The sequence below is a fragment of the Aricia agestis genome, chromosome Z (assembly GCF_905147365.1).
Source record: "Aricia agestis chromosome Z, ilAriAges1.1, whole genome shotgun sequence".
NCBI lineage: Eukaryota > Metazoa > Arthropoda > Insecta > Lepidoptera > Lycaenidae > Aricia > Aricia agestis.
Genome location: NC_056428.1, coordinates 17399317 through 17418578, shown reverse-complemented (window position 1 = coordinate 17418578; position 19262 = coordinate 17399317). Strand labels below are relative to the sequence as shown.

At 41.0% G+C, this 19262-nt stretch overlaps 1 protein-coding gene across 1 annotated transcript in view; it reads right to left on the bottom strand.

Moving 5' to 3' along the window:
• Positions 1–612: 612 nt before the first annotated feature.
• Positions 613–19262, bottom strand: part of LOC121739160 (serine/threonine-protein kinase SMG1) — a 152950-nt gene continuing 134300 nt past the window's right edge. The window contains exons 3-16 of the mRNA XM_042131501.1: positions 13277–13485; positions 10969–12298; positions 9716–9931; positions 9308–9489; positions 8552–8676; positions 8002–8216; positions 7665–7792; positions 7029–7236; positions 6122–6220; positions 3409–3606; positions 2667–2815; positions 2178–2263; positions 1519–1625; positions 613–1176 (exon numbers count right to left, since the gene is read on the bottom strand). Of these exons, the coding sequence (XP_041987435.1) occupies positions 1099–1176; positions 1519–1625; positions 2178–2263; positions 2667–2815; positions 3409–3606; positions 6122–6220; positions 7029–7236; positions 7665–7792; positions 8002–8216; positions 8552–8676; positions 9308–9489; positions 9716–9931; positions 10969–12298; positions 13277–13485 (3330 nt within the window). The 3' untranslated portion in view covers positions 613–1098. The remainder of the gene's footprint in view (positions 1177–1518; positions 1626–2177; positions 2264–2666; positions 2816–3408; positions 3607–6121; positions 6221–7028; positions 7237–7664; positions 7793–8001; positions 8217–8551; positions 8677–9307; positions 9490–9715; positions 9932–10968; positions 12299–13276; positions 13486–19262) is intronic.

Below are 19262 nucleotides of genomic sequence, written 5' to 3'. Positions count from 1 at the left end.
GATAGTCAACCTAAATATGCGATAGTAAATACAGAACCTGGTAAAGTTTAAAGAAGACAAGAAATACCGATGCAATGAGTGGAAACCTGAGATGGTTTCTTTATCTCCCCCAAAACCCTAGATATTAAATTTCATGGAAATAAAGCCGTTGTAACAGATTTCATATAAATGATGAAGATTGTCTCGTTAACAGTAATATATCCAGGCTATTACGGTTATTTCCAAAAATAATTTATAAATTAAAAAAGTTTTCTAGTAAGTCAAAATATAAATATCATTGCATTTTACTTTATTTCTTAGTCCGCTTTTTACGATTGCTTCATATTCAAAGTTATGAGTTTAAGAACTGTCGACATTTGTCTTATAGTAAATTATTGTATTAGTCATTACGGGAATATATCTGTATTATTTCAGTTTTTATAGTCGAACTACGACATCAGTTTTTGTACCCTGACTTGGTATTATTACTAGAATACATGACGGATGTTAAACTATTCTTCTCCCTTCTACCCCTGTCGCTAGCAAAGCTTAGGAGTAAAATGTATTTATTAATTTATAATAATTTGTTAATAAATATTTTTCTACAAAATATTTCATAGAAAACTGACCATCAATGGAATTGTTTTATTATTTTAGATAAGCGCGCGAGTGTGTACTCTGGCAGGTAGTGTTACTTGTGAGTCTGGATACAACGAGGTATTCAATTGCAAAAATAACAGTTGTATTTGGAAAATACATGTCGCGCGACACAGAAGCTGGGCTCGTCTTAAACTATTCTATCGGTTACCGTGCTTAACTATACTTAAACGTGAATTACTACCGATACGATGAATCCTAATCGTCTAGTAGTCGATCCTCGAATGGGCGGGGCCTCCGCGGTGGTGGGCGGGGCTCGCCCCTCTCCGCGACGTCAGCGGTCTGCGTGACGTCGGGGGGGTTGCGTGACGTCATCGGTCGTGTGACGTCATCGCCGTGACGTGTCGGGCTTGACGCTATCGTTGCGGTCCCCGTGCCTTGGGCGCTCGGGCCGGACGGCGCAGGCGCGTGCGGCGCGGGGGGCGGCCGGGGGGCGGTGCGAGGGCGGTGCCGCGGGAGCGCTCACACCCACGCCATCCACCCCTCGTACATCATGCACAGGTTCTCGGCGCTCGTCGCCTCAGATATCAAGTGCTCCACCTAAAAAATGAGCACCAAATGATCAGCCCCTTTATAATGTAACTTTGATGAACTTCATTGCTTATTGTCACAATTTTTACTTTTATTTGATATTACATTTTGTTCAGGCAAGAATGTCACGCTACTCTAAAGATAGTTTAACGCCTCTAGTCCACCGAAGCTGCGAACTGCGAAACAGCGGCGAACCGATTTACTGTCTCATCCGCCACACGACAGTGCTTTATATTGCATCTCGCTCGCATTGGTTTCGCAGTTCGCAGCGTCGGTGGACTAGAGGCGTATGATAATAATCACATTTCAATAAACAAAAAATGAGCTGTCTTAGTATATTAGTGCACACACCTGGTCGCGCGGGGCGGGGCGTCGCGCGTGTTCCCGCCCCTCCAGCTTAAGTCTCACGCGCCGCCACACGGACGCGCCCGTCGCGCTGCGTTGCTCGCCGCCGCCGCCTGAAACACGACACGACTTGAAGCGTTATATTTCTCAACGAGTTAAAAATATGTTCTACTATCAGACAAGTTGATTTCTAGGCAGACGGGGGACCGACGTAGTTTGGTCGCGTTACGTCACACCCAGGCGATAGATCACAATTAACATTCAATTGATATGATCCGACCAAAAATCGTTGGTCTGTCAACTGCCTAGGAATCAATTTCCTGGATGGTACAATATCAGTGAAAACTTTTAATTAGCTCATCAGTAAGTTTCCTATGTATTTCAAAATAAAATAAAACGTAGCATTATTAATTAAGTGACGATAAACTGACCAACATGAGTCGTTATTATTTAATGTTTAGTAAAATGAAGGAGACTTTGGATTATCACAAATCAATCATATTGTATACTATTTTTAACAACTTGAATTGGCGTATTACGTAAAAAGTATATTACTTATAACATTTTTTTTCGTGCAAGAAAAATGTAAAATATTACGTCTTTTGTAGTGGAAAATAATCGAATCGCCTCTTCAAAGCGTCAGTGTTAATAATGTGAGGACTCACCGTGTTTGGAGGCAGGGCGCGGCGTGGTGACGGCCGCCTGTCGGGTCAACTTCTTGCCTCCTGCCTCGTTCAAGTTGTTCGGGAGTCTGAGGGAAATAGTTAAATTAGTTTTGAAACTAACGAACATAAATTTAACACAAATGTTTGTTAGAATTACAAATTTTTAATATAACGACTAACGAGGTAACTCAGTAGTGCTCTTATAAAATTCTACTCAAGTTGTGCCCGTGCTTAAGAGAATATCTCTCTCTATCATCGGCCCGATTCTCACTAGCGAATAACATCGCTTAGGACCGAAATGGCATTCGAGGCTTGAGAATCGGACCCCTATTTTTAGCTTAAATCACGCTGATGCGTGCGCATTATTAGGGCCGTCTAATGTTATTGTAATAAAATAAAAATGGTTTAAGTGTATGTTTTAATTTTGAAACGAAAAGTTTTTGTTCCATTGAATTATATGTTTTAAATAATGTCAGTATGAATACTAACTGCATCAACATCTGCAGCAGCTCAGGCAGGTCGGCCACGAGTCTGGCGATAGCGGCGGAGGCCGCGCGCGCGTCGCCCGCCGTCAGCCGCGACAACTCGTCGCCCGCGCGCCGCCAGCGAGTCGAGAACTCTGCCGCTGGGTTGTCTCCCTGTAACGTTCAAATTGGACATTACGTGTATGATCAAAATGACTAGACTGGCCACAAAACTTGATAGGATATATCAAGTTTTGTGCCAAACGGCGTATAGCTATGTCCACATATTCGCATTCAATAATTGAATGTGTCAAGGAACGCAACGCAAATATTGACATTTTTGAAGTTTTGGATACGGTCATGCCTCACGTTCGCTGTTGACTGCGCTATAACGCATGCCCTTGACGAACAGAAAAAGGCTCAGTGTGGGCAAAGCTTATGGACTATATCTTGCATTCATTTTACGCACAGAGTACAAAGACGTGTGTCGAGTGACAACGACAATTTTTCAAAAACAAAAATCATTTACTTTTACGTTTGTAGCTACTATTATTAATATGTAAGTCTCGATTGTTTACATCGGTCAGTCGACTGCATTAAAGATACTGGGACAGACGAAATTTAACAAAAGTACAGATTAAACCACGGAGAATAATATCCCGACAGTACGTAAAGTTTCTTCCATTTTATACATATTATTATTGTCGGGTAACATCTAGCACAATTTCATGTTTTACTATGAAACGATATGCAAACAATAAACATACATCATTAATATGTTGCAGCGCTGCGAGCGGCGCGCGTAAATCCGCAAGCAGCTGCGCACGCGCCGCCAGCGGCGATGACAGCCGCGCGGCCGCCGCGTCTAGTGCGGTCGCGGCGACTGTCGCGCGACTTGTCGCTGCGGTCGCCGCGGCGCTCAGCGACTGCGACATGTCGCCGACTAACGCTGATACTACCTCCACCTGGAATTTACAATTTACTTTTATATAATTCATATTAGTTAAGACAACAGTAAAAGCAATAATAATCCTAGTAATCCTACTTCCTACTAATATTATAAAGGCGAAAGTTTGTTTGGATGTATGGATGTTTGTTACTCTTTCACGCAAAAACTACTGAACGGATTAAAATTTAAAACTTTACTATAATATAGCTTATACATCAGAATAACACATAGGCTCCAATTTTAACCGACTTTCAAAATGGGGGAGGTGTTATGTTCGTTTTCTTATGTTCAACGATTACTCCGCCGTTTGTAAACCGATTTTCAAAATTTTTCATTTGGTATATAGAGTATCATCCCAATTTGGTATTATATTCACAAAAGTGGTGATCTGATGAAGGACCCATAAGTAATCGAGGGAACTCCTCAAAATTTATAGGGAAATATGTGGTGACTTCGGTTTCGTGAGAAGTATTCTAAGCATATGCTACCAACAAGTAAGATTTTGCACCGACGTATACCTGGTATACCGTGGTTCGGAAGGTGCTGAGAGATCTCCTGATTCTTTATAGATACAAGTTTGGGAGCTTCGGCGTTGTTTTAAGAATAGAAAGCATATGCTAATATTATATTCATTCATTACAATTACATTCATCATTAACATCATCATCATCATCACTACCATATTATACCATGTTATTGGTACTTTTCATAGTCTTTTAGATCGAGATTCGAGTTAGTCAAGCGATAATTTAAAAAAATCTATACCTACCTAATATTATATTACAAACTTGAAGAGTATGTTTGCTTGAACGGAATCGGAGGAACAACAGGTCCGATTTAAAAACTTGTTTCAGTGTTAGATATAGCTCATTTATCGAGTAAGACTATAGGCTAAGACTAATACGACCGAAGAAACTCAGGAAAATGTGAGAAAAACGGGGGAAATATTAGAAATTACGAACTATGGAGCAATTTTATGGCAATATTTGGCACATATATAGAGTAGACCAAGTGAAGGGACTAGGGACATAAGAGCTATTTTTATGGCAAAATGTACGGCTTCCGTAAAATTTCTAATTTACGCGGGCGAAGCCGCGCGGGACATCTAGTAATAAAATAATTATTAAACATACACGCACACTCTCATATATGAAATATGAATACACTTTTGAATATTGTAGTGTGTGCATTTTATTTAAAAAATGAAAGATATTTTTTCTTTCCAACAGCTAATACTATTTAAAAACTAATAGGTTGAGGAAAAAGTCTTTTGCATTATAGTATGTATGAACTTGTCATAAAATCTTTTGGGTTATATACCAATTGTATCTGGCTGAAGTTTTAATTTTACAGAAGACAATTCCAAAATGAAATTAGATAAATGTGAGATTTTCATTTGTTTTTCTTATTGTTAAAATGAGTGATCTAATGAAGAAATCGATACATTTTAAAAATGTTATTACAAAAAAGGTAGAAATGCAACACAAGCCGCGAAAAAAAATTGTGATTTTTATGAACCTAATGCAGTATCTGTGAGAGTAGCACAAATTTGGTTTTAGGCGACACCTTGATAATTTGGCTGTAGCGATATCGATTTTTCTCGGCAATGACTAAAGCTAAGAAATTAAAGTTCGTTGTCAGTATTCATCATGTCTTTATCTTTGAATTACCCATAGCATAACACGATTGGTCAACTTTTATGACACAGAATAATCAATCAAAAACACCCCTGTAAAAAAAGGGATTCCTATTTTGCCAACAGAGGAGAATGATTTAAGCTTCCAGTACATAGATTGGTTCAAGCATACACTTTAATTTGTCCATAGCTCATATGAAAATATGTATTTATGGTTTTTAAATTACGCGATAAAAACCATTTTGTCGCTACGCCTTTTCCATTTTTTGCTGTTTCATTTCTTATTTTCTATGACAGGCCGGGCCGGCCTCTCATAAAAAACAAGCAATCTAAAACATATCAAACACGGTTTTTTACTTTAACGCGGCGTCACCTTAAGCGTCTTCAATCCGGAAATTTTGTTACGGACAAAACTGATGCCATTTTTTAAAAAGTGGAGCAAGATCGGCATATTAGTAGTTACGACGTAGCTGAAGAACTGGGGATTGACCACAAAACGGTTTTAGCGCATTTTAAAAAAGCTGGGCACACAAAAAAGCTCGATATTTGGGTGCCTCATGAGCTCACTGAAAGAAACCTAATGAACCGCGTACTCATTTGTGATTCTTTATTATGACGTAATGAAACCGAACCATTTTTGAAGAAGCTGATAACTGGTGATGAAAAGTGAATACTGTAAATAAACTTTATAAAAAACCTTTTGAATTTTTATATAAAATGCGAAGAAACTTTTTTCGCAACCTAATATCCTGTACTGAAAAAAATAACAGTTAAAATCAAAACGACAAAAATAGTAATGTTGGAAAAAACTTACAATACCCGCCAAGTTTATAGGTAATTTATTTGTTTATTCCCGGTAACCTTGCTTTAAGCTATAATATGTCGTCAAACTTACCCAGTGTTTGTCGATACTGCCCTCGGGGTGTAACATCTCCATCAGTGACTCCTCGACCGGCGACACCGCCAGCGCGTACTTCTGCGCCAGTGTGCAAGCCTATAACATTTCATAAAATAAGTAGCACAAAAAGCTACGCAAAACTCGTTACACCTTTTGCAACGTTGTTTGCTCGTTGGCAACAAGAAGAGTGAATTATCAACGTATCAAAATATGGTGCTAAAGCCAAGTTTATATTCACTTCAATCAGGTTAGTACACGTCATAATATATATAAGAACTCATTTATCCTGCGCGCAGGTAATAACTTTAATAATATTTCTAAATCATTAGATTTAGACCTGTTTTCAACTAGCATTGTGAAAGCCAAGCGACTGCTTTATGAATACTTGCTCCAGTAATGTTTGTTCATACAACTTTCACTGTCAACAGAATTTATTATGTTTACATATAGCCTTAAATTTTAGTATTTGTGACTCTTTAGTAATTAGTCCCACTTTACACATTGTAATTTACCTAGTAGTATGTGGCGCCTGTTATGTTTGAACTTATTACTCATCCTGTATATCTATTTGTGAGGACCTGTAATTGGCTTCTTTTTTTCTAGTACAAGTTATTTACTGTTTTTATTGATAGCTGTTGGTCTTCCTAACATAAATAAATAAATAAAATAAATAAATAATGTTATGAGTGAGTGTACTAACTAAGTGAATATAAACTTATTAAGTTTAATTTTATATTCTACTGATGACGTCACTTAGTAAAATTTGTTTTGAAGCAATCAAAATACCAAGTCCATATTGTACCTACATTATAGATTCCCTGTGGCACGATCAACTATAATAATGTAGTATCCAATAGTAGTCTATTCGTGATATAAAAAAGTTTGATTCTTTCTATGTACAGACCTTCTCCCAGTGTGCCAACGCAGTTCGCGCGGTGCGGTGTGCGCGTTGCGGCGCAGCGGCGCGTGCGGCGGCGGCTCGAGCGTGCGTGACGAGCGCGCGCGCTGCCGCACCGAGCGACGCAGCGCGTGCGTTAGCTCCGCCCCACGCCGCCTCTAGCGCACCCGCCACTCGGCCGAGTGCCGGGTTCGCGCCGGCGCCCCAACGGACCCTGTTACATAGATTTCTTTATTAGAATGGAACTTTGAATACAAAATCAAATTAACTACAATCAAAACTAAAAATCAAACTAACACACAGTTCACAAACAAACGAATCTAAAGAAGAAGAAGAAGAAAAATAAAAAAAAAATAATAAAAAAAATTTGGCTTTGTAAATAGGGTAATAAATAAGTAAACAGACAGTAAACAGACAAATAATGTCGACCAATAAAAAATAAAGCATGTGTAGATACATTAAAGTTGTTGCCTATAATAATTAATTCAATTCACAGAATGTATCATCATCAGAATTATTTGTATATCGACTTATCGCAACGGGCTTTTATCGCAAGCAGCTGTGGATACGAACTATTTTATACACGGTACGAGAGGGGGAAATAACTATTTTGTAAAAGTGCGAAGAAGACAAATAATTTACCTGTGTGTAGCGGCGGCAACCAGTGTATGCGCCCGCGCAGCTGCGGTGGTTAGACGCTCGGCAGCGGCGGCCAACTCGCGTGCCCGCCGTCCCAGCGCAGGGCTTGGGTCTTGGCCGTTCTTGAGCACCTAAAACGGAAAATATAAATTGATCAATATAATGTTCAGAGTTTGACTGCATTGGTTTATATAGACTACGACATTAAACATGATATGCTAAAATCATAAATATGTATATCTTGTCAGCCAGTCAAATAAACCACATATTACATAGTAGGCACCGCGATTCTGTGATGTGATGTTGTTATAAAGCCTTTTAACATTACTAGCTACACTACCTCAGCATGCAACTGCGAGTGTGCGGCCGCACGAAGTCGCGACGCACGTGCTGCGGCGCGCGCACGCTCGGCGTCCGCAGCCGCTCGCTGCACGCGCGACAGCCGCGCGCGCGCCGCCTGCAGCGCCCCCGCCAGTGATAACGCCCGCTCCGTCTGGCTAGTCGACGTGCACGCCTTCTCGCATAGAGACTCCAGTGAGACGGTCCATGACGCACCTGTTCGAATTAATAATAATAATTGTAAACTACAGTGTGTTGTCAATATCGAACCCAAATGAGATAAGTGAACTATTTATGAAATCTGTTATTTATATCAACTAGCTTATATCAATTTATATCAATTTAACTAACTACTTTTAACAACTAGTTTATATCAATTTATTATTGTCCTAGTGCAAGCGACAAGTCGCTTGCACTAGGACAATAATAAATTGCTATGTATTCGTGTGCTAGTAGTAGAAAGCGAAGAAGTATACCTTTTTGTCTAATCTGATCTTTTTCTTTGTATTATACGACCGGTCTATAGGCGGAATATCTTCATTCACACTTACCTATCTCCTTCTGCTCGACTTCGGCACGCAGATCTATGCGCGTGCGCAGTAGCAAGCACACCGCAGACGCCAGCGCGCGCGAGGGCACGCCCAGTACGCACCGCGATACGTATTCCGCCGTGAACCTGCGTCAACGTTAAGTTTTTTTTTTATCTTGTAATATTATAAACGTGTTCTTGATGTCAATCTTAGGTTCGGCAACTAATCAATCTACAATCTTCGTTTTTATGAATGACAGAGTATGGTGTATGAATAACGAATTTATTTTAATTTATAGCTATCTATCTCTTCTGTTCGTGAATCGTGTGGATATCATAATCATCATTTATTTGCAAAGAATGTTGTTTACAAAGATCTTAGTATGTTATACAGTATCAAACATTCTGCTTTAGAAGCATGCAAAATTTAATACATATAAATATTTACTAAGTTATTACAGTAATTTTACATTATAAATTTTCTATATTATTTGCCTTAAAGAAGATAGCCACATATCTATAGTAGTCTATTACTATGTACCATCGAGGAAGTCGATTCCTATGCAATTGACAGACCAACGTTATTTGGTCGAATATGTCAATTCAATGTTAATTGTGATCTGTCAGCTGGGTTTGACGTAACGCAACCAAACTACTTAGGTCCCCGATTTGCATAGGAATCAACTTCTATAATAGTACCTATAATATAATAATATTATAGGTACATAGTAAGTTATGTTATTCATTGTTATTAATAGCTGGTCTTCCTTTTAAATACCTGCGCACGGGCTTGCAGAGCGCGGCGTCGTCTGCGGCGGGGGCGGGGTCGGCGGGGGCGGGGTCTCGTGCGGCGAGCGCGAGGTGCGCGCACGCCGCGAACACCTCCGCTGCGGTCTGCACGCGCCGCACCAGGAACATGTCCTCCAGCACGCCGCGCAGCCGACCGCGGGCCATCGCACCCTGGAGTATAAAAAAAATATTATTTACTATAAACAAATGGACAATAACGTGCGGCCATTCCCGTACATTATTGTAGTAGAGAAAAAGTTTTCAATTGAAATGACAACGTTTATATTCGCGTAGCGTAGATAATAATCATTCTTATTGGTCCGTATTGGCAGCATTATTTTGGTCACGTGTCAAATGATCCAACAACACCAAAAGCGTATACTGTTGCGGTACTGACCGACATGTGAGTCGCGTCGACGACGTGGTCGATCTTGCGGGCGGCGGACGGCAGCGGCGGCAGCGCGTCGTGCAGTTCCCGTGCTCGCAGCTCCACCGCCGCGAACAGCCCGTTCAACCCCATCAGCAGCATGCGGCCCGCGCTGTCGCCGCGCAGCAACGCTTCGTAACGCGCCCGCAGCGATGCCGCGATCGTCACCGCACCGCAAGCTGGCGACTGAAAATTCGTTATAAGATCAGAACTCAGATGGTGTCGATTTTAAGCTGTAAATATTTGATGAAGGAGCAGTTAGAATACAGAATAAGTCTTTAGATGCTTTGCGTGGCCGGTGCAGATACAACATCACTAACTCGGTGGTGTCAGGCAACAAAATACTGATGTACTTTTTAAAAGCTTTTATTTAACTTGCTCTGTATGTATGTAAGTATGTATGTTACGATGGAATTTTGGAACTCAATTTTAAGGTAGATATATTTAAAGGATTGAGCTGAAATTTTTCATATGCGTTTAGTTTGGATGACCATGCACGATATTGTATGTGACATCACTCTAAATCCAATATGGCCGACCATTCAAGATCGCGAAATAATTATTTTCTATGCAGTCCTACAATATGGATATTAAACGAAAGGGCTTTTTGAGAGTAACTCGAAAACGAATGTAATTTCATTATACATCCAACATGGTGGCTCATCCAACATAGGGGAATAGTTATTTTTAATGCACTTCAGCAATAGGGGTATCAAATGAAGGGCTCATTGAAAGTAACTCGAAAACGAATGTTACGTCATCCTACATCCAATATGGCGGCTCATCCAGGATACGGGAATACCTAGTTATTTTAATGCAATTCTGCAATATGGGTATTAAATTAAAGGACTTACGAGAGTAACTCGGAAACAAATGTAATGGCATTCTATATCCAATATGGCAGCTTAGCCGAAATAGGGGAATAGTTTAAAGCACTTCTGCAATATGGGTATCCAAAAAAAGGGCTCATTGAGAGAAAATTGAAAAATAATATTCAAGTCGTGTCGTGTCGTGCGTGTCATGACGTATCTTGTCGTTACGTGACGTGACGTGACGGTAATTGTCATGAAGTGACGTGACGTTACGTGTCGTGTTGTGACTTTACGTGACATGAAACGACGTGACTGACAGCCGGGTTTAGACTATTTAAGCTTTTTTCAAAAAGTTTTTTGTTTATAAATGATTACTTCATATATTTTAGAGATAATAAAAAACCACCATACCTCCATATCCATGACCAAGTATCTGAAGTGCATCTCGAGCTGGGTGAGCAGCTCGTTGAGCGGGACGGGCGTGTTCATGATCACGTGGTTCAGCTCGCTGATCATCAGCAGCACGGACGGGTCCTCCGAGTGCACCTTCTTCAGGGCCTCGGGCAGGATGATGGTGCTGAAGTTGTAGTTGAGCTGGACGAGGTCGGCCAGCAGGAGGTTCGCGTTCCTGACGCATTCTACGGCGGCCTGCAGCGGCGCGTCTTCTGGAGTCAGCGCCTGCAGCGGCAGCAATGACAGTAGCTCCACTGCCTGTGAGGATAGCGAGCTCATGTCGTCCAGGAACCACTCCCCTTCTCTAGATGTGAGATCCACGAGGCAGTCGCCGGCGCTCTGAGCACCGTTCTCTAGTATCAAGTAACGTCTGTTGATGTTGCACAGCATCCCGATCACTACACTTTCGACGGCAGCGACTGCTCCATCCTCGACCCTCATCCAGTTGTCGACGGTCGTCTTGGCCTCGTCATAGGCCCGCTCGGCGAGCGCCACGGCGTCGGGCCCGCCCTCCAGCTGCAGGCGCTCCAGGCACCGGGCGAGGTTGGCGTTGGCCTCGGCGTTGATCTGCTGCAGGCGGTAGTTGTAGGCAGCGAGCTGCTGCGCGTCGGCGGCGTCGGCATCGGCGCTGACGAGGGCGGCGACCTGACCGGCCACCTCCCGGCACACCTCGGGCGAGCGGCTCTCGAGCGCCGCGGCCAGGTACTTGCGGAACATCAGGACGCGGTGATACTCGGTCAGCGTCTGCGGGTAGTACTGCGCCACTGCCACGTACTGCGACAGCAGCTCGAGGCACGACCGCACCAGCGCGCCGGTCTGCTGCATGCTCTGGTGCAGCTCGGTCTCGGCCTGCTCGCACTGCGTCATCAAGGAGCTCTGGCCGGCGTTGGTGAGGAACTCCTTGATGTGCTCGAAGATGGGCTTCCCGTCGTCCTCGTGCGGCGCGGCAAACTCCTGCATCCACGCCATCAGTTGGGGCCCGTTGAGCACGTCGTTGGTCGTGGCGAAACTCTCTATCTGTGTGTCGAAGTCGTTGAGAATCTTGACGAGGGCCTTCATGGAGTCTTCGACGGCGTTTTTGGCCTGCTTGTAGGACATGTACTTCTGCGAGATGTTGTAGAGTGGGTGGGTGGCGAGGTTGGCGCCGTACGCGTCGATCTCCTTGATCAGCGCCATCTGCTGGTGCGACATCTGCAGCTTCGCCTCGATCGACTTTAGCTCCTCGTCCTCCTCGATCCACTTGTCCGCGTGCTGTTTTATCTCCGGCAGAAGGGCCAAGATCTGATCTCTGAAAACATAAGGTTTTGTCTTTAATGGTTTTGTCTTCGGCAGATTACGTTAATAAAATCGGCAATTACCAGATTGAAACACAACACATTCAAAAAAACCCAAACTATTTCGCGTCTAGACGGGCGGGGGTGCGGTATAATAAATAACGCAGATAGTTTGGGCAGTTTTTATTAATCTACAAAAAGGTATAACTTTGGGAATCCCGGGTAATTTATGGCTTTGTTGGGGTCATAAATATCTGTTGAGCCGGTGAGCTTCGCGGCTTATGGGGCGGGTAACGCGGTATGACGTCACGTTTACATATTGTACATATGCCACATTATGTAGATATACTGTATTATGTATAATATATAAGCGTATATTAGATGGGAATGGAAGTTATTAAATCACCGGACGCGGCGGGCTTCTGAAGAACAATGAACATAAATAAATCACAAACAACGCAACGACTTAACTTTCTTTTGTTTCGGTAAATAAAGAGATTTCGTCTCTATCAGGCCCGTTTCAGCCCTACTAGCGCCCTGGGCGAGATTCTTCGGCGCCCAGGGTGCAGATAGTGCTGAAAAATTTGGCGCCCTTTTGTTTGTGCCCCTTTTTATCTGGCGCCCAGAGCGGTCGCCCAGTGTCGTCGTGGTTGGACCGATTTTGACTTGACGAGTATTTTTAAGATATTACATTGCTTTAAGCGCGGGGATTGAATCAAGAAATTCCGTAACGAGGAACACCTAACTTTCGTGTAACGACCTCTTAGTTCGACAAACTTCGGCTCGGTGTGTGTGGCTCGGCCGCTTGGGGCATGGTACTCGCTGCACTGCTGTGCCGGTTTGTGCAACGTTGCCAGACTTCGGCACAGTGTTTTTGTGCATGCGACTAGACGAAAGCGAATTATATCTAATAATTGCATATGATAATAAAAAATGCTATGCAACAGCTTTACCGCGGCAGCCCCCGTGTGGCACACGTATTTTATACTCACGTGATCTCGGCCGCGGTGTGTTTCAGCTCGCGCACGCGCACGGCGAGCATGGCCCGCGCGGCGCGCACGTGTCGCGAGCTGCGCCGGCGCCGCCCCCCGCCCCACTCCACCAGCGGGTCGTACACGAACGCCTCCAGGAGGGTCAGCAGCGTCTCGCGGCCCCGCCTCATCGTCCGCACCACGTGCTCGCACCCCAAACGGAATATGCCCTGGAAATAGATAATAAGGTTAAAATTATGCTTAGAAAGTTTTAACATCAGATATTAAGAATTTTCCGATGATTAATGATAGTTAAAAAATGTTTGCCACGGCTTTGCATTCGAAGCTTTAAAGTTTAGACTTTAGAGTGTTAAAGTTTTTAAAAAGGAGAAAGAAACCTTTAGAACGCGAATAACACCAAAGTTTTCACACGAATAACACCAAAGTTTTTGAACGCCTTAAAGTTTTAATATTCTAAAGATAGAATCAGATTGGCTGACGCGTAAGGTCACGCCTTGAACTTACACCATATAAGTAATTCCACTGTGCCTAAGGTCGCACGAGTAGCGCCCCTGGGATGCGCCTAGGGTTGCCACTAAGGGTGGACTTAGCCGGACTTAGCATGGATAAGCCGTACAGCTCTTGAGCTATTAAGGACTTTGTATCTCAACCTATTATATTAATGCTTTCGACATTGCGTGTACAAATTTTCTGGTCAATAAGATTTAATTGCCTATTATTTATAGGATTTTCATATCGATTTATAAAATATAATATGTAAATCTCTCCAAACACTGATCTTTTTTTCAAACATTCCAAAAAGTTTGTCTTTTGCCCGGTTTAAAAAAGAGTATAATTATTATTTATATTACAGCGTACTTATTTGGTTTATATATTGCCGTTAATGAAAAGTGTTATTAGATAGATAATCTCCTGTCAATAAACCCTCAGACACTGCGCATAAGTCCGACTTTATCAAGGTTGGCAACCCTGGACTCGTCTAATTATGTATCGCACGCCGAACACGTCTGTAATACGGTACACGTATTGAATACTCACATATACGAAATACATTGTAATTTTATACAAAATTATACATACATACGAAATAACATTTTTAATGGTACTGCTAGATTTAGGAGTAATCCATATATTTCGTAGCATTACATAATATTCAATTCTTTGAAGAATCATTTTTATCTGAACAGTAACTTAAATCAAGGATTTCCAAAGTGTGTTCCGCGGAACCAGAGCTTCCGTAGGACTTAGGTCCAATAATGCAGTTTCCACTAGCGTAACCCTAAACCAATTCTTAGAGAATTAGATTTCTATTATAAAACTCCAATTCTGTAAGATACTTATATCTCACTATAGAAATTCTATGAAAATATATCAGGTTTGGTATTCTCGCAGCTAAGCAGAAGCTGTCAATTTAAATGAAATGGCTAAGAACTATTGTGTTCACAAACGAAAAATCGTTATACTGGCGAAAGGCTCCCACATAACACATGTGTAACGTCCAAGCAATGATACGTGTGTGATGCGGGACTCCTGGGATTGACACAATCCACGCCCCATAACGGCATACCTCGTCATGCACATATTCCTTAAATTATACATATTAACATAATTATTATGTCGCATTTAGCTGGGAAGCCGCTCTGTGTTTTAGGAGAGGATATTAAAGCAACGAAGGTATTTTAGCGTAATAAGCAAAATGTTTCTTTAGTTCACTATTTCCAAAATACAGACAGACGAGATTATATTCAAGAATGCGTTAGATTCGACGTTTGCAAGATAAAAAACTAAAGTTGTTGCTGTCAGGTTGTTTATCTTATATCTTTAAACGAGCAGTTCTTGTATATACATAAATATATAATTGGAATCTCGGAATCGGCTCCAACGATTTTCATGAAATTTAGTATATAGGGGATTTCGGGGGGGATAAATCGATCTAGCTAGGAATCATTTTTAGAAAATGTAATTTTATTCGTGTTTTATCGAATACCGAGCAAAGCTCGGTCAAATAGCTAGTATGTTAATAACCAAACAATAACAATGACTTTGGTTTAGAGAAGGTATCGTTATCATAAGTTTTTAAAGATATTAAGGTATAGCAGGATGAAAAAGAGACACTTCTTGGGTTGAAAACAGTAGAATTTAGAAGGCCCATTAAACACAGCGGCCAAGCGTGTTCTGCCGGTAACAGGGTACAGATCGCCCCCGCCCACAACATTATATTTTCCGCCCAACTGCGCCGCTGTAGTTGTGGCTAGTCATACTTTAAAGCTTGTTGCCAACTTGTATGTAGCAGTGAAGAATACAATGGGTTAACACTCTAAGTCTAAGTATAAAAAAGATAAAAAAATTAACTAACTCTGAAGTGTTTTGTTGCAACAGACGGCAGCCATTTAAAAACTAGACGATTGCGTTATTTTTTTTTATTCTCAGACTTTTTTCCAGTTGGGGAAATTTCGAACAATATATAGGGAATATATTGTTCGAAATTTCCCCGACTGGGGGGAGTTCTCAACGAGTATCAAACAACTTAAACGACCATCTAAAACTTCTACACATCAGTCAAAACTCAAACTGCTGAAAGTGGCGCTAGCCTCCCCCTCGTCTAACCCCCTCCCTCTCCAACTACTCCTCCCCCTAACAATATCAAAGACAAACAAAGGCCCAAAGTTTACATACACGGATAATAACCACGAAATCATGTAACGTCTATAAAACACGTTAAACTCGCTCAAGTGAGCACTGTCGGTCTCAAGGTTCTACGCAACATTTTCCTAACGTCAGATGATTAGAACCCTTATTAGTCTACATTAGAGCTATAATGAGTGAAGACAAGAGTCCATAACATTTGATAATAATAATAATACCCCGGATTCGTCAATCGAGTGCGACTTTAATGATGCTTCGTTTCTTGTGGGATCCAGTACGTTTCCTATCGAACTACAATTTATATTGTCTAAAAAAATAAGTGATAAGGGTGTGTGTCTATAACGTTCACCATCACCGGAATACTTATTTTAAGGCGGGGATTAATCTCAATCAAAAACGATAATCTTGCACACAACAAAAGACCAAGCGTATACTCATCGCAATAAGATTCATTTTAGCTTAGCATGAAACCGTAACAACAAGGGCGGATCTTCTCTATTTTTCATGTTTTTTTTAAATATCTTTGGAAATAAATATTAAGAAACAAAATTGTTCGATTAAAGAAATTTTAATATACATTTACTAACAATTTATTCAAATAAAATGTATAATTATCCTAGTTAATACTTATATTTTGATGAAATAGAGTTTTTTCGAAGGTGAGTTTGTAAATTAATTACAGCCAAAGTATTACGTTTTATTAAAATATTTATGGTTTTAGGTATTTTAAATATTGTGCTTTATATCTCATATTTTTTAACACTTCGTTATTATATTGGAACTAGGTAAACCGGGAGTCACGGAATAACAAATTGGGGTTTATCCTCGCCTTAAGTAGGGCGTTTAAACACATAAAGTGCGAAATTAGGGCCGATTTACACGGGTAACTAAAGCCGCACGATTTCCGCCGCACGGCGAAAATCGACCGTGTAAATGGCAATTCGACTACGCCGCATGCGGCTAAAGTCGCAAGCCCCAAAGTCGTGCGGCCAATGGCCGCATGCGGCTGGTGACATACATCGACCGTGCAAACGCTCAGTCGCAAGCGATTGCTTGCTGCGGCCTGCGAATACTACTGTTGACTGGTGACTTGCCGGGTGACTAAAATCGACGCGTTATTTACCCGTGTAAATGAGGTGGCGATTCGACTGGTGACTTGCCGGGTGACTAAAATCGACCGTTTGAATCAGTCATTGCAATAAATGTATAACAGTTTTTTCAAGAACGTGGTTGGTACTAAGGCATACATTGACCTTAGCGAAAATCTCCACCTTTGTATCTCTCCGAATCAATTTGCTAATAGCAATAGAGTCGTGCGGGCCGCAGGTAGATAACGTCACTTTAAGAGCCATGCGGGAGCATTTGCGGACCTTTACCGACATTGTGTATTCTGTCGCTTTATCCGAGCGTAGAGGACAGATGAGCTTTTGGGATTTATTTAAATATTTTAAAAGATTCGTTTTAAAAGCTAGTCGGTAAAAAGTCTAGCTAAAGCTCATCGAACATATTTTGTCAGCACCGGCCGCACCGTACGCGTCGAACCGCTCGAACGCACCGCATAGTAGTTAGTACACGAAATGCGGCGCGTTTGACGCGTGTGTTATTAATTAATGTGCGGTCACCTTTAAACTCTATGGGCCATTGAATAGCATGTTGCTCTTTGTCTAACAAGTTGGAAAAGCCGTTTGACGATGACAGCCATTGATTGGTTAGGCCGTACTCCGTAGTCGTCTTGTTATTCGTTGATGAATAGTACCTGTGAGCTAATGCCAATTACACAACAGTTGTTCCGCATATTTAGAACAAGCGCTGTGCTAGAGCTTCATTGTTTCATTGTCTAAGTTTACTGCTGTAGATAAGTTTTATATTAAGGAGTAAGGGGATATAAATACGAAAGTGTGTTTGTTTGAAGAAGAATAATTTTTATCCAGGAAAAATGTACGTTTCCCGCGCGATAAACGGGTTTTGGCGCAACGAAGTTGCGGGCGTCATCTAGTCTGAAATAATAATAAAATGAAGCCATCATTTTATAGTAACAAAATGTATATCGTATCGAATTATATTATATACCTAGAGATCGCCCAATGGTCGAAATTCGACCTTAGTTTCAACGACATTAGGACTACTACCTATATTTTGTAAAAAATATTGAAATTATCATATTTTGCAACTCTTGTCTCTGGGACTTAGCTGATCTCAGACTGGCCGTGCAAGCATTGTCTAATTATTATCTAAGATTCAATAAAAAAATAACTATAATCCATTTTCAATTTGTCAACTTGTTGTCAACAGACTTCAGCCATAAATAAAAGAGTATAATTCGTATGTATAGGCTTGTCACTCAAAAATCTGTCAATTTTCCTAGTGTGTCTGTTGTAGTGTGTGTAATGTTTTATTTGTTAAAAAATGTATGATACAAGCATAATTTCAACATAATATTAGCTCGATGCACTTCTTCACCATATAAACTATAACTGTGCAAAATTTCATTTACCTACGTTTCCCCATTTTTCGTCAAAAGGGATTTGTTTTTGGCTCACGTATTAATATATAGATAATAAAACTTCGTACACCTGTCCTGGCAAAGTTGTCGATTTAAACATTTTTGAATGCACCTCGCAGCTCGCTCGCACCGCTCATACATGTTACGTAAAGGATCGATTTCTTGATCCTAATCTCTTGTACTGGAGTAAACGTAAAGTAATATACTTTTTACCCGACACAATATGTATGTAAACAAAAGAACAAGTCCCGTCTCTGCAAATACTGTAATTTGAGTTGTATATAACGTAATTAACGTATTTTAACAATCATAAATCTGTCCGTCTGTCAAATACGCATCTCTCCATTTCTTCACGCGTAAGGCTGAACACTTTTTGATAATACAAACATGCCCCATTTTTACTGTGCATTAATTAGCTTCATAATTAAATAAATACAGTAGAATCTTCACTTATGTATATTATTTTAAATCCATAACATCTCAATTCTCATTTATTCGCATATCATATTTAGTTCTATCTCAGATATTTTACGTAATATTAGAGTATCTAGGTATGTATGCCACCTAGCAGCAGGTACTGCATTAGCATACACAGTACACTGCGCGGCGTGCGCGCTGACCGTAACTCCCAAACACCTGACACTAAAATGTTTAAAACTCACCCATGTTTTATCTAGGAATAAATTCGACAAAATTCTACGAATTTCGCCAAAAACTCTTGTGGGTGTGTGTTAAAATGTAGAGAAAAGTGCTAAAGGGAAACCATGTCACTTTTTTCTTTCAAATATTTCTTTTAATTTAAACATACAAAATAAAATATAATAAGATGATTCTTAA